The sequence below is a fragment of the Miniopterus schreibersii genome, assembly GCF_964146895.1.
Source record: "Miniopterus schreibersii genome assembly, chromosome: 7".
Lineage (NCBI taxonomy): Eukaryota > Metazoa > Chordata > Mammalia > Chiroptera > Miniopteridae > Miniopterus > Miniopterus schreibersii.
In genome coordinates this window covers 59,141,984-59,158,534 of record NC_138108.1, presented here as the reverse complement: position 1 = coordinate 59,158,534, position 16,551 = coordinate 59,141,984, and the positions used below count along the sequence as shown (strand labels likewise).

Genomic DNA, 16,551 nt, shown 5'->3' with positions numbered 1-16,551 from the left:
TGCAAAGTAAAGATGAGAGTTCCAATAAAAATTTAATTCGTGTCTGAGTGGTTAATTTTTAATATTCCATTGGCATAATCAGAAAAAAGCAAACAGAATAAAAGAACAATGTGCTTTGTTTCAAAATTGCCCTTTGGAAATATGTTACCAAACCGATTCATTTTTGTTCTATTTGAGTGTTAGTGTAATCATTTCAGATTTTGCTTGTTGGATTTTTAGAGGCAGTGAATCAAGACTGCAAATAATTGGTTTACTGCTGAATTTTTTTTTTAAAGGGCTTACCTCATAAAATCCTGGCCTAATGCAGCTGTCTTATGTTGCATTTTGTTCCGTTGGTGGTGTACGTCTATGATGATTCCTCTCTCCCTTGCTGTACACCCTGTGGCTAATGCCATGCTTGGCACTGCAGTCTTGGCTGGGTCGGGTGATGCTGGCTTCATCACTGCTCCTAGACTGTGGATCTTCTTTATCCCAAAGTTATATAATCAGTTTCTTTGACTTAATAACCTAGATTTTAGCCTTCTTGACTCTTCTAAAGCCTGTTTCTTAGAGTCTGTGGAAAAGCTCATTATTACTTTTTTTTTTATTTTGATAGAAGTGCGGATACTGTATAGTTTAGTTCTCATAGGAGTCTTTTATTTTGTGCCAAGATTCACAAATATTTGGGTGATATTAATGTAAGATTAATAACAATAATAGCTAACATTTTATTCAGTGCTTCTATTGTGTCAGGGAGAGGTGCTTTGCATGCATGGAGTACTCACCAATATGTGTCCATATATTACTCATACATATAATACAGCACACAGTATACATATAATACAATAGCTCTGCGAGACAAGCACTGCAGTCCCCATTTTGTTAATGAGGAAACTGAATGATTATGTAACTTGTCAAAGGTTCTTAGGTAGTTTGGATCCAGAGGGTCCCTAACCATTATGCAGCCATGCCTTCCGCTTTTATTATCCTTCATTGTGGAAAGAAACTAAATCTTTTATAAGTTGATCTGTAGTGGTCATGGATCAGTTGCAGGCACAAATGAGTATTTGGCATTTTAAATTACTGTATTGCATATTTATACTCCATTGTGCTCGTTGACTTTATGGGGTATTCTAAGCATTTTGTTAAGAATGTTTACTATGCTGTTATTCTTAAAAAAAATTGTTTTCTAATTAGATGAAGTCTTTCTCCTTGAATTTCATCTCTCAGGGATATTATTCTGAATAGTAACACAGGTAACTTCACACCATGATGAAATTACACTGTAGAGCTAACTCGTAAGCAGCATGTGTCCATTGTTAGGTACCAAGTGCAACATCTCTGAGCAACTCCTATGTTTACAAACTGGAAACACAGAAAAGTATGTTTTGAGGGAATTGGGCAGGGCAGACATTTGGTATGGAGCTGTTACCTATTGTCAGTTTTCTTTTATTAAAAAGCAAAACTAAAGAACCTTTTAATACTTAGCTTTTTTTTTTTTTTCCTTAGAACTTGAGTAATTTTTTAGTTGTGGTTTATTGCACTCTTATTGTTATTCTTCATTTTTGACTGTAGGACAAACAGTCCTGGCAAAATGAATATGAAGTCTACAGTTTGCCTGGAATGAAGCATGAGAACATATTACAGTTCATTGGTGCAGAAAAACGAGGCACCAGTGTTGATGTGGATCTTTGGCTAATCACAGCATTTCATGAAAAGGTGAAACTGCTTTCTGTTTTAACTCAGTGAAGTTAGGGTTGGTTTACCTACCTAATGTTGGTTACAAATTCCTCAGACTTTTTTTCTGGGAACAGTATGTTATTCTACTAGGTTTATATTTATAAATAAATATCTATTTTAAAAAATAATTTATTTTAATAAAAGAGCAAAGATGGCAACTTTTTCACCTAACCCTCTATTTATGTAACACCCGTCTTGTGTCCTTGATTTCTTGTGCTGGTATTACCTCTCTTACAAATAATTATTTTAGTATAACCAATGCTTAGTAAATTTACCATCCATTTTGATTACATGAACCTTTTTTTCCCCTCCAACTTGAATTTTGTTTCTTAAAACTCTTTAATCAGTATAGCTTAGTGATAAAGCTAGAATCAGAAAGTTTACCTGATCTTTGATCTGTCACTCATTTGTAGGGTAATTATTACCAAAGCACACTTGCTATTTTTCCTCATTTTTTTCTACTTCCAGAGTTAGCATGAAAATATACATTAATGAAGTAGGAAATTGTGTTCTCCTTGGCAGTCAGGTTCATTATTGTCAGATATAAGTGACTCTTTTACTTCTTAATTCTTGGCCAAAAGGATGGCAGTAATCCCTAGAGGATTCTTTATGTTAGTTGCTGTTCATATGTCTTAATTTTGCGCTCTCCTAGTCCTCTGATATAATGTCTCTAGTCATTAAATATTTTCTGAAACTTTAGATTTTCAGCTAGTCTTTTTTTTTTTTTTTTTAATCGACTGTGCTGTAGCAAACCTTTAAAGATTAGTGGTGTTTCTTTCTAGTCAAATGTTTATTATTGTGAAACTTGAACCATTCCAGAAAGGTTGTTTTTTGGATATTATTCACCAAAAGGAAAAGTATGTTGCCTTTCATAACCTCTTAAAAATAAAAAGGAAAGTCTCCATATACATTCGGCTTTTGTCAAGAGCATAAGTTGTGTTTTTTTCCCCTTTCTTTAGGGTTCACTGTCAGACTTTCTTAAGGCTAATGTGGTCTCTTGGAATGAGTTGTGTCATATTGCAGAAACCATGGCTAGAGGATTGGCATATTTACATGAGGATATACCTGGCCTAAAAGATGGCCACAAACCCGCCATATCTCACAGGTAGAGCTAAATTTATATTATTTTCCCAAATAATTCAGTATTTGTGTATTACTTAAACTTTTAGTCCCCTGAGCAAAATTTATTTTTCCCCTAGTTACTTAGTCATGCTATAGGAGGCAGAATGATTTTCATTTGTTTTTCAAAATAATTTTGAGATTGGCCAGGATTTGGATAATGTATTTATTAACATCATTAGCTTAATTGTTAGTCATCATTAGTTTAATTATTGATTTGTTTTAATTAGTCTCATTTTTGAAATCCTGGTTAAGAATAAAAGTGTATTTTCTCTAAATCAAAGGGTACATTTGTTTAACCTCAAAACATGAGTGACTTTAAAGATGATTATAAATAGGTAAAAGGGGATAACTCTATAACTAAGGAGTGTCTTTTTTGCTTGTGTTTTGAATGACCATATGATCATTACTTGAGATGAGGTGGAAGGAGGCATCATTTGAACAGTTGGGTTTACTCAGTTGCCTTTTTAAGGGATTCAGTTTGTCATTGTATATTTAACTTCCTTGATCATGAGACCAATTTGTCATCTTGTAGTATTCAATTTAAACATGGTTACTTTAAAAGTAGGTAGGAACTGATTCTTTTAACAAATATTTAGTTGAGTGCCACCACAGCTGTTTTAGGTTGTTGGGAGGCATTACTTTAAACCCAACTCTAATATAGATTCTGATTTTGCAAACTTCCACCTCAGAAATAGCTCCTCTTTCTTCTCCACCTTCCTAATAGTCAGTCTAACAGCCTCTTTTTGGATTTGTACTCACCTCACCCCTCTTACAGGAAACTGAATCGCCAAAAGTTATTAGTAGTAGCATCCCTAAAAATTTTTTGAGTCTAAAACGGTTTGGTTTTGTAGCATTTGTGGTTGTCTCCCTGTGTCTCCCTTATCCCACTCTTGGTCTTTGTACACATCAATTTAACCATTGCTCATGGCACAGCTGTATTTAGCTCAGGTATAGTAATCCTAGGATGAGCCAGTTGAGGCTAGTGTGTAGAGGACATCTGATTGTCTTAAAACAGTTACTCTTCTCAGATCACCAGGATCTGACTGGAGCAGTGGTGGAAAATTTCTATCTGTTATACATTCGTGGAGATGCTTTTCTGCAACCAGGTTGATGAATGTAAGAACCACTAAAATAAGGGACCATTCTAAAATGTAGGCCTGTACCAATAGGCAGAGGGCTTTAATTCAGCTGTTTTTTGAAAATTGTTAAATTTTTGTTTTTTAAAGTTCTGTTTCAGTGGGAGTTTCTAACAGTAAACTCTGGTGTATTTTTATTATCTTAGAAAACAGCAGTTTTATGATTGGTAGGTAGGTATGGCATAGGTAACATGTAGGTGGGACAGTATTTTCAGAATAGTACTTCTTTAGAAAACTGTGTTATAGGAAGAGTTCCTTCTTATTGTCCATGTTATAAATAGGAGTTGGTCACTGTACTTTGTCTCCTGCTTCAGCTATATGGAGACTTTGCTTAAGCTTTTCCTCCCTCTCCCTTTTTCTGCATTTCATACTTTGCAGTAACTATTCTTTTATAGCATACAGAGTCTCCCTCTTTTCCACTTTCAGTGAAAAATGTAAAAGATGTACTTTGTTTAAACTTAATTTGAATACTTTGTCTATCTTTCTATTTGCAAGGGACATCAAAAGTAAAAATGTGCTGTTGAAAAACAATCTGACAGCTTGTATTGCTGACTTTGGGTTGGCGTTAAAGTTTGAGGCTGGCAAGTCTGCAGGTGATACTCATGGACAGGTAAGCATGATCACTATGAACTGTAATAAAAAATCTTGTCTCATATTTTCTTAGTATAGCATATCTGGATTGCATTGTTCTAAAATTATTGTGGTGGTTATTAAGTCAGCATCTAATATAAAGGCTCTCTTAAGAGTAACATGTTAGCCCAGCCAGGCGTGGCTTAGCGGTTGAGTGTCGACTTAGGATCCAGGCGACTGGGGTTCGATTCCCGGTCAGGGCACATGCCTGGGTTGCGGGCTCGATCCCCAGTCGGGGGTGTGCAGGAGGCAGCTGATCAATGACTCTCATCATTGATGTTTCTCTCTCTCTCCCTCTCCTTTCCTCTCTCTGAAATCAATGTATGTATATATATATATATATTTAAAAAAGAGTAACATGTTAAATTTGCTGAGGAAGACATTTTCATACAATGGTGAAGGACTGTTAGGACCTCAAGTGGTTTAGATGAAGCAGTTCATGAGTAGGTCTAGACAGATGTCACAGATTCTGTTTAAAAACTAATCAAAGAAGAATCCAACACATTTTAATAGACTCATTCTTAGGGAGTTCTTAGTATTAACTCAGTTTTAACTTGTTAATCCTTTCACTGTTTTAAGAGGAATGGAACAATAATCAGTCCCTCACTATTCATGCTACAGTGTATTAAGATCTGCCCATTTTTCTAGACAGTTATAATTTCTTACTTCTTGGTCTTAATGCTTCATTAACTCTTTAATAAGCTTTATAGCATTTCTCTGAATTCTCTCCAGAGTTCAGGACACTTGTAAAGCCTTCAGCAAGGACCTAACTCTATTCAAGGTCTGCACAGAGATCTCAGTAATGGGAACCTTTAAGTCCAAAGTGGAAAGGAACATTATCCACGCACTTTATTCTCAGAACCTGTGAGGCTAGAAAAGGTGGTGTCACTCCTACAGGATGACTTTTAATCAGGAAAACCAGTTTGACCTGAAAGGTGACAATTATTTTTACAAAGCCAAATGATTTAGGCTGTGGTATGACCATTTCTTCATCTTTCAAATCATGCAAATTATTTGGTCATCTAATTCTCAGCTTTCTTTTTTCCCCAGCATATCCTACTAACTTCCAAGAACAGACCTATCAAAGAATCATGACAACAGATTTTGGCAATATTGACAAATGATTTAAGAATTTAGTTTAGAGCCATAGTCAGCAGTCATATTTCTAGAAAGGCTGACACAAAATGTATTGGGAACAAAGGCAGTTTTGTGGAGAATATTACTTACTGAGAGAGAGATTGTGCAGATAGCCTGGGGACAAACTTCTGAGCTTATTGTATGATTGATTATCATAACAATAAATTTGGTGAATGAATCCTTTGGTACTTTGTAACCCCTCCTCCTGCCCCTGTTTTTTTGAGGAAAAATGTGGGACTCATTCATATCTTTTAACATTCTCACAATTGGGTTACATGATGAGGTTAAAATAACTAATTGCTTATATTAGTTGTTCCTCGACTTTAGATTTCATGGACCAGAAAATATAAAAATGCATATTATTACATATTTTATATATTGCACAATTGTACAATTGAAATAGTTATTTAAAGTAGCAAAAAAATATTAAGCTTTCTTTTTCTTTAAAGTGTTCTCATTAGATAAATTAAGAACTTGAATTTTAGGGTCCTAGTAATCTGTCCCTATTATCTATATATTCACAGATAATTGTGCAATTCTAGTCCAGAAATCACAGATGGAGCTTTTTCGAAATGCTGGTATCTGGGCCGCTCCCTAGATCTGCTACTCAAGTGGATTGTGATCTACCCAGCTACCTCTCCCAGTTTTTTAAGCACCCATCCATGAACGTTGTCAGACACCAGCCAGAGCTAGCTGTACTAGCTTAGTGACTATTGGATTGTTACATTACTAAGAAATACCAAATTGTTAGGGACAGACAAAGACAGAATTCATCCATAAGTACATAGATTTTGTACAAATAGACTTTAAAACGTTTACTCATCCTTTTTTTGGCTACTTTTCTTTACAGTTTGTATTATTTATTAGTTGGTTTTTTTTTAAATACAGAAAAAGTGAAACCCTTAAAGTACTTAAAAAAAAATACATTTCAAACAGTATGTGAAGGAGCAGCTTTAAGCTCTGCAGCTTTTTCTCTGCTTCATCTGTTTCCCCACAGTCACTGTTCATTTCTCATGATTACATCAAGAAGAGGGGAAATTCTAAGCCTGAACTAGCAGAATGCTGGTGCATTTACTAAGTGTACCCAAAAAGGCTCTTAGTGTGTACACTGCTTGGTTCCTTGATGTTTTCATCCTACAGTATTTGGGGGAATCTTTCTATATTAGCCCTTATAGATTCCCCTCATGTTTTAAGAGCTGCTTATGCTCTGCTTGTTTAATCAGTGCCTACTGGTGGGTGCTTCTGCTCTTCCCAGTTAGTGCCTTGGCTGTCGTATTACTTGAAGTGGAATAAAATTCTGCTTGACCTTGTGGTCTGATGGTCATAACTTAGTTATCTTATCTGGTATTAGACCACGAATGGTTTTGATTCTTTTTACAAAATTATGATATGTTAGTTCATAAAGTTAATGAATGAGTACTGTTTGCTTTCATCATCTTTTTCAGGTTGGTACCCGGAGGTATATGGCTCCAGAGGTGTTGGAGGGTGCTATAAACTTCCAAAGGGATGCATTTTTGAGGATAGATATGTATGCCATGGGATTAGTCCTGTGGGAACTGGCTTCTCGCTGTACTGCTGCAGATGGTAAGAGAAAAAACATTTTTTAAAAAGATATATATGCCTCCTACACATGTATGAAAAGGGATGATTACATTCAAAGGTAATATTTTAAAGTACACATTTTTATTATTTTTTAAATAGACTGCAAGAGGTGGTAGCTTAAAGAGAATTCAGAAGGCAGGGGATAGAGGGTGGGCAGGATGCATTGATCCTTCACCGTTTCCAGATGTTATGCTGGGCACTTCACATAGCTCTAGGGTATTTCATAAAACACCTTTGGATGTAGTAGTTATCTCAGTTTTACAGATGAGAAATTAAGGCTTAAATTTTAACTAGAAATTAAGTAGTTTGCCTGTTTTAGCTTCAAGGTAGTAAATGGTAAAACCTAGATTTGAAATTCTGACCCCGATGTAGGGAGAGGACTGCTACTTTGGTTAGGTCATGTGGGTCCTGCCCCCAGGTTCTAAAGTCAGCTCTGTGGCCAGAGGAAATGCATATAGAGCTGAGGGACTTTGGCTCCCAGGACACTTAGGCTGAGTCTGACTAACTGAGCACGCATTTGGATATACCACAGGTTAAATTCTGTCTCCGTAAAGCTTTGAAAGTCTGAGCTGATGTAGACATTATTGTGAATGTTCACTAGCGCAGCACTGGGTTCTAAGGATTCATGCTCTTCGTTCTTGTTACTGAGGTCCTTGTTCATGTCCTGTAAATATTTGCATTGATTGATTGATAATAAACGTGCATACTATATTCTTGGTGTGACAGAGTTAGAAGTAGTGTTCTAGGTACTCTGCTTCAGTGCTCTTCGTAAGCTCTCTCTGCTCCTTTCAGTTATGTTATAGCTTTTGCATGTGAGAATGTAAGGCAAACTTTCTGTTAAACTCCCAAACAAATGTAAATTGACTTGATCTTGTGTTTTATATTTTAATTTATAATTGCCTACAAACTTCCTACTAATAGTGAAAGACCATAGAACTTGTGTGGAATATTTTAAAAGGTATAACTAACTTGGCCTTTAGTTACAAGGATACTTGCTGAGTATGGTAATAGTCTCTTAGTGTGGGACAGACTGCCTCTGTTATGTGAAATGTGACTTGGAGTACAGTGCTTTTAAAGGAACTTATTAGAATGTGCTCAGGAATGGGCAGCCATTCATTCTTCTAAGATAGGAGGTTTGGCATGGGAGTGGATCCACAACCTAAGAACGTTAGAAGCAATTTGGATATAAATTAAGCTTGTAGGTCTGTAGGAGGAAGAGTAAGCTGTTCAGTGTATATTGGCTGTAAGTGGAAGAGGAAGGGCATTTATTATGGGCACTTATGGAAGCAGAAGTAGATGAAATGGCAGATATCATAGGAAAATACATTTCATAGGAACTTTATTAATATGAACTCTCCAAAGCAAACCATTAGATATGGTGTTACGGAGGATACAAGGGTGCTGCCGATAAGTAATGGACAGTTTCATTAAGGTGATCAATTTTTTCCAGGGCTATTAACTCTAGAGTAAGGTAAGGATTGTCTAGCCCAGTGCTTGGTATATAGGTATTCAGGAAATATTTCTGGATAAATGTAATACTTGAGAAATAAGTGTAAGGAAGTGTTATGGGAGTTTAGAGGGGTGAGAAATTGCTGTTACTGGGAAGGAGGTTCACCAGTGGGGTTTTTATGGAAAAGGAAGGATGCTGACATTTCTTAAATGCCTGGCTGTGCTGTGGGTACTGCATGCAGACTCGGGCATCTCTAACTCCCAGTCAGAAACTGAGGCAGAGGACAGTGTGGATATTGCTAAAGTGAGTGTTTTAAAATTTCTTGATAGCTAATTTTTGATTCAGTTCAGTGATTCTCAAACTTGAATGTGCAAACCCCTGGGAGTCTTATTGATCGAGATTGACTAGCAGGTCTGGGTTGGGGCCTGATATTTACATCTGTCCCACGCTCCCCCGGTCAGGCCAGTGCCGCTGACCTGTGGACCACACTGTAGTAGCAGGGCGTAGTAGGTGCCTTAGAACGTCAGTACTGTCACCGCAGGCACTCTTGTGGATGCTCACGTCTAGAGAGGGCGGAATTAGATGCCTCCTTCATGATTTATTGTTTATAACTTACATTCTATCAGTGTTTAGTGCATTTAAAGAGCTTATACAAGGTTTATGTCTACATACAGACACATCTGGACACTGAAGTTGCTGACTGGTGACAGGCTTCTGTCAAGGGGAGACAGTAATGATTGAAAGCACAGACTTTAGTCATTCAGATGGATTCAGATGCCAACTCTGCCACTTGGCAGCTGTATGCCCTTGTGCAAATTATGGAACTTTTCTGAGCTTCCTTCTTATTTGTAAAATAGATGTAATGCATCTTCAATCTGTGAAGGTAAAATGGGAGTAAATAATATATGTAAAGTTTCTTGTCAGGAGAAATGCTCATCATTTATTAGTTATTAACTTCTGACTGCATTTTCCTGTTTGAGTAGGCCTAAGAAACAAGGAATCACTTATGTTATTGAATAAATCTTGCTTGTCTGTGAAGGCACATTCTGACCTGTTGGCAACCCTGTTTGGAGTGTATGTTTGTCATTTAAAAAAACAATGGATTTTTATCAGCTCTTGTGAGGGCAAAGAGGTGTGACTCTGAGGTACACAATTCCTCAAGTGGAGCATTTCATAGAATAAAGATGGTTGTAACAGATCGAACCCAGTCTTCAGAGGTGGCAGCACCACTGTTTACAGTCTGATCTGAATTGCAAGAGGAGTGGGTACCTTAAAGGGATACAGTATTTGCAATATCAGTGGTTCTGTGTCCTATATACAAGTGGAGATAGCCACTCCTCATACAGTAGATAAGAAAGCTCCTTATAGTACTTAGCAGAGCTATATGCCAAGTCAGACCTGATTTCCCCTAAGCTCTAGTGTGGGTCCTACTGTGGTATAAGTCCGGTTTAGAGTGCTTCTCTCCTGTCATTGTAGCAGGTAACAGCTGGGGAAAGGTGATAGGCAGTGTTTTAGAAAGTTTGTTCAGTGTGGAAGTCAGGAAGATTTGAATTACAGTGATTTTTTCGTTTTTCTTTTTTTTTTCTTTTTTTTTTTTTTACATTTTAGGACCTGTAGATGAGTACATGCTGCCATTTGAGGAGGAAATTGGCCAGCATCCATCTCTTGAAGACATGCAGGAAGTTGTTGTGCATAAAAAAAAGAGGCCTGTTTTAAGAGATTATTGGCAGAAACATGCTGTAAGTTAATGCAGTTAGCTTTTCACTTGAAATTCCAATAAAATCTCTTCTGGGATGATTTCTGGGGAGGTGATCTTCACACAGGATATTTTGTTCTAGGAATAGGATTGTTTGTGTACTCACGAGGGAGGTGATGCAGTCATAGAGCCTTACAGGGCTCTCATCTCCTCTCTGGCCCTGTGCAGAAGAGCACGTCTCCTGTTTGGAAAGCTTCCCAGGAAAAGGGAGTTCCTGGCTCCGAGCCAGCCCATGGGTAGTTGGGTAACCTTGCTGATTACCACCTTCCTATATAATGCTGTTTTAAAAAGCAAAACACCCAGTTTTTTCCTCTCCATGGGAATTTGTTTTAGCCTTTTGATTTGTGGTTGGAAGATTTTCAACTTCTTAAGGATGCTCTGAAACTAGAGACTAGGTAGGCAAAGGATGGGACAGTATTGTTGTGGTTATTTTTGTCTAGATATAACCAGGATCATGGATAAAACCAGGAAGAGACTCCTCAGGATAGCTTTCTAACCTTTCTATTTAATTGCAAGATAGAAATATTGTTAACTAAGAAAAAACAATAAACATTGGTAGACCTCCAGCCTTGGTTTTGAGTCCATTTTAAGGGTTAGCACTGAAATGACTTGGTTTATGAACAATGAATAGGGATTTTTGGAATTAAAAAAATTAATTACCTACTATGATAGTCTCCGGTGCTAAAAAAGAATTCTCTTAGTGCTTTTCTTAATGTTCCTGTATACAATAGATACTCAAACGTGAACATTGACAAATAATCAAACTGGGCTAATCTTGACACTTTCTTTGATCCACAAAAATAGCAATTTATTTATGGAAGTTTTATTCTATTTCCTGATAGAAAACAAAAATTGATGTGGTGTCTGATTATGTTTCTAGGGAATGGCAATGCTCTGTGAAACAATAGAAGAATGTTGGGATCATGATGCAGAAGCCAGGTTATCAGCTGGATGTGTAGGTGAAAGAATTACTCAGATGCAGAGACTAACAAATATCATTACCACAGAGGACATTGTAACAGTGGTCACAATGGTGACAAATGTTGACTTTCCTCCCAAAGAATCAAGTCTATGATGGTTGCACCATGTGTACACACTGAAGAAACAGGACTGTGAACTGGAGCTGCTAAGCTAACGAAACTGCTTACAGTTTATTTTGTGTGAAATGAGTAGGATGTCTCCCGGACATGTCGAAAAGAAGACCCTCGTTTAAAACTGTGGCTCTGGGAGACTTACGACACTGCCTGTAGCAGAGACGTGAAGGACGAGACGAAGAGAAACTGCAAACTCTATAAACTTTTTGAGAAAGTGTACATGAAGAATGTGGCCCTCTCCAAATCAAGGCTCTTTGGACCTGGCTAATCAAGTGTTTGAAACTGACTTCAGATTTCTAATGTCTGTCAGAAGACACTAATTCCTTAAATGAACTACTGCTATTTTTTTTTAAATCAGAAACTTTTCATTTCAGATTTTAAAAAGGGTAACTTGTTTTTATTGCATTTGCTGTTGTGTTTCTATAAATGACTATTGTAATGCCAATATGACACAGCTTGTGAATGTTTAGTGTGCTGCTGTTCTGTGTACATAAACGGTCATCAAAGTGGGGCACAGTAAAGAGGCTTCCAAGCATTACTTAACCTCCCTCAACAAGGTATACCTCAGTTCCACGGTTGCTAAAGTATATAATTGAGAACACTAACAAAATTTGAATAATAAATTGATCCGTGTTTTGTAACAAGGTATTACAAATTCACTGTGTTATTTAAGAGAAAAGGTAAGCTATGCTTCGTGCCAACCGTACGTGGCCATTCGTAAAGCAGTGTTTTAGCTTTTCTTGTGCTAGCTTGTAATTTAAGGAAAAAAAGTGCTGTCCTTTTGAAATGAAAAATGGTGTCATTTCCCCCTTCTTCCCATGTTTTAAAACTTCATCTTATATCTAGTTCCCAAAATATTGCATACTTACGTATTTTTTTTAGGTGTGCTGTGTTTGGGGAATATTTGAAAATTTAAAGCATGATTTAAGATTTCTTAAGTGAGCTGTGACACTGGAAAGCTCTTCATTTTTATTTTTTTCCTATTTATATATGTAAAATTTTAGTGTATTTCTTTACACCAAACAGTGTGTGGGACATTCTTTATTACTGTTTTAGGATCACCTCAGGAAGTGTCATTACCCAGAATTCCTCACTCTCTGCTTTGAGACTTGTAACTTTATCACCATATTTCTGCTTGGTGCCATCTTGTTAGAGTAATATTTGATGTCTGTGATATGTAAAGAATTATCCTAGGATAGAGACTGTAAATTTTAAGCACAGATTTCAGATGTTACTGCTTTAAAACAAATCAGGGATAACAAGTTAAACTTATAACTTAAAATATGCAATGACATTTAGAGGTAACCAAGGTTGATAATAGGTAACATAGCCTAGTCTCCTGCAAATTGCTCTCACAACTAAGTCATAGTAATTTAAGATAGTTCATGCCTTATCCTTGATAAGAAAATGGAATTGATGGTAGGCGCCAAAGTGCTTTTCAAATCAATGTACCATTAGGATATAATTGGATTCTTTCTCAAATTTATACAGGCCAAAGTAAAACATTAATTTCCTGAATTTCTAGATTACTGACCAACAGATAGACAGTATTATGCGACGTACTTTTTGTCAGGTCATTTAAAATCCATACATTAATTTTTTTTAAAATATATTTTTATTGATTTCAGAGAGAGGGAAGGAGAGGGAGAGAGAGAGATAGAAACATCAATGATGAGAGAGTCATTGATCGAGGTCTTCAGCCGGCAACCTGGGCATGTGCCCTGACTGACCAGGAATTGAACCCTGATCGCCTGGATCCTAGATCGATGCTCAACCGCTGAGCCACGCCTGGCTGGGCCATACATTAATTTTTTAAAGAAGTTTTTACATGTCACTATCAGGAGCTCACTATGAATGTGTTATTTTCAAGTGGCTATTTAACCACACGGTACACTACATTTTACATATAATATGCACTTAATCTCTGGGAATAGTAAGTTATATTATTTAAAAATAATACATAGGTCAACAGACTCCAAGCAGGGAGGGGAAGAAGAGGAACAGCTTTGTTGCCTGAGTGCCACACACCACACAGAATGCTCCCTTGGTCACATCATGTGCCCAAGTTGTCATGTTATTTTTAAGAATTCCCATTTCAATGTTGAATTCACCTCTTTATATCAAAAAGTACTTTGCCTCTCAATTTCTTGATTTGGTTTTGCTTCCACTTTGAAACTAATCAAGAAAGGAAAGTCATCATGTTCACACATGAAAATTATTAATCTCCTGAAGACTAATTTTTTATACCTGTTCTAAACATTTAATCCTAATTTTAAAAGTTAAGAAAATCCAAAATGAGGAATATTAGGAGTATTTGGCTTATGTGAGCACTAGAGATAAATTTTCTAAGACCAGTTATTCACAAAATAAATTTTTCTCTTCATGTTAGAAAAATTTTTTAGAAATCTGGGTATTGTACTTAACTGATTTTAAAACTTGTATCCTTTTGAAAACTGTATTAATGGAAAAACACTTTTTATAAGCAGTTACGTAAGAATGTTCCAGTGACTACCTGTCCTGATACCCAGTCTCGTTAGAACTTTCTTTTGCAGGGCATTTTCATGTTTGGTTTACAGTCGGTGCAGAGTGGGCAAGTCAACAAAAAGTTTGAGCTAGGGATACGAAAAAAAGAAAGATCAAAGAATGAGAAACATGACTTTGTTTTGGGGTAAACGGACCCCAATCATTTTTTCCTCATGTGTATGGTGCTCCTTATGATTTGTCTTGTATTTTGCCTTTCTGATACCCATCGGACCGCTGCTCTGACCCTTTCCCTTGCCCAGATCTCCGTCTAGGGAACGCTTTATGATCAACTGCCATAGGACTGATGATGGATTAACCAGTGTTTGGCTTTATTCGAAGTCTATGCCCTGCACAGCTCTTGTATGTACTTTAGATGCTAGGAAGTTCTCAGCATGTGATGTGTGATTCTTGTTTGAATGTCTATTACAGGTACCTTGTGAATTCTAGAACAGAGACTGTGCCTCACAATTGTTGGTCCCATGAACTATCTTTCATGGTGATGTTTTTGAAAAATACAATCAGGAAACAACCCCAACAAGTTTGGAATTTAAAATAGAATCATATATCAAGTTAAAAAAAAAAAATCTCTTCTCCCTCCTTTCCTCACCCCCACATAACAGCTGCATTTAAGTAAAATGCAAGGTGCTAGGGGAAAAGCCCTGGCCAGATGAGAGTTTGGTGGAATAAAATTACTGTTTTAAAAAAACTGCTTCACCACAGATATTTTCCAGTTTCTCTTTTTTACCTTTCTAAAAAATTACTTTTTAGGAACATTTGGTATAATGTGCATAAATTTACCGATTTATGGGCAAAATGATACAAATAGCATCTTGACTGAACATCATTTACCTCAGATATTCAACCAGCAGTACATTTTTTATGCAGTCTCAACCCATATCCTATTTGTTACCTCTCAAAATATTGGAAAGCAATTATTTTAGCTTTACTCTGTATTTCTTGTCAGTGTTTTGGGCACAGGTTGTTGTACTACTGTCAAATTGTACTTGCTGTTTTTTCTGCAAGTATTTAACAAAAAGCTAAAAAAGAAAAAAAAGCCCCATAAAACCCCACCTTGGATAAGTGATTGTTAAATATTGTACAAATAAAGTGTATGCTATCCCCATTACATCCCCAAGTTAAATAAAAAAGTGAATATAGTATGATTTGCATATGCAGTTTTTCTTTAGCTATGTTCTTCTTAAAGAGGGGAATAGTAGCTTTGTAACTTACAGTGAGGCTTCCACCTGGAGATTTGCAAGAATGGGGATAATGCAGCGGTTGAGCATCGATCTAGGACCCAGGAGATCGAGGTTCGATTCCCGGTCAGGGCACAAGCCCAGGTTTAGGGCTCAATCCCCAGTAGGGGGTGTGCAGGAGGCAGCCCATCAATGACTCTCATCACTGATGTTTCAACTCTCCCCTCTCTCCCTTTGTCTGAAATCAATGTATTTAAAGAAAGAACGGGGATAACGGTGAAAGGGAGGCTCCTCCGCTGTGGCATTGCCCTCCGTCGCTGTCTAAGCAGACGGTGTTCCCGCTGAGCACTGAAGTTGTTTTAGGAAGGAAGCCAGAGGCCAGCAGCATTACCTGTCCCGACTTTTCACATGGAAATAGAAAGACGTGGCTTAGGAAATGTCATCAAAGATAGAAGCTATATTCCCAAGTTGTAACCTGTTTACCTTTTGAATGTTGCAAAGGTTTTCTTTATACTGTGGCTTTTGAAGGGAAGGAGTGGAAAGGCCCCATCTTGCCACATGGAGTGTCACAGTTCATGCTAATGGATTCTCAATTTTTTAGGGTAAAGGTGAAAGAAGGGGCAGCGCGTAGGTTAGGTGGTCTGAGAGAACTGGCATTGTCTTGTAAACCCCACGAAAACTGTAGAAAGACTGGAATTGTTTTACACAATGTGCTCTGTAAAACAGATTTATAAGTAAGCTGAGGCAGTACATACTTGATACAATAGCATGATGATACAGTAATTTTGGACAACAGGTTTTCATTCCTCAGCCATTCGCATGCATGTGCACATGAATTGGAAAGTTTCTTTTTAATTTAAAATTTTTATATAAGATCCTGCTTTTGGTAGGGCATCTGGGGTGAGCTCACGAGTAAAAACTGCACTGAAAATTCTCTGACGCTTCTTCCACACCTGCCTATCAATCTGATGACCTAAGGAGTTGATGCTTTTGTTTTTATGTTAATTTTTATAAGAGTTTATTTGAACCAAACTGATGACACGCTTCGGAAGGAACATCTCACACACTCCCACGGGGATCTTGTGCTGCCAAAGGCTCCATCCCCTCTGGGAAATGAAGAAAGTGTCCTTAAGCCATGTTTGCTACATGGGGCTTCTCATATTTGGTTTTTTATTTTGTTGATGAT

General features: G+C 37.1%; 1 protein-coding gene across 5 annotated transcripts in view; it reads left to right on the top strand.

Moving 5' to 3' along the window:
* Nucleotides 1-15,198, top strand: part of ACVR2A (activin A receptor type 2A) — an 83,686-nt gene extending 68,488 nt beyond the window's left edge. For 3 of the 5 annotated variants that reach the window (XM_081142068.1, XM_081142069.1, XM_081142067.1), the window contains 6 exons: nt 1,555-1,698; nt 2,679-2,824; nt 4,473-4,587; nt 7,190-7,328; nt 10,405-10,535; nt 11,433-15,198. In XM_081142068.1, coding sequence (XP_080998194.1) covers nt 1,555-1,698; nt 2,679-2,824; nt 4,473-4,587; nt 7,190-7,328; nt 10,405-10,535; nt 11,433-11,627 — 870 coding nt within the window. In that variant the 3' untranslated portion in view covers nt 11,628-15,198. The remainder of the gene's footprint in view (nt 1-1,554; nt 1,699-2,678; nt 2,825-4,472; nt 4,588-7,189; nt 7,329-10,404; nt 10,536-11,432) is intronic. The other 2 variants (XM_081142071.1, XM_081142070.1) reach the window with 2 other exon arrangements.
* The last annotated feature ends 1,353 nt before the right edge of the window (nt 15,199-16,551 follow it).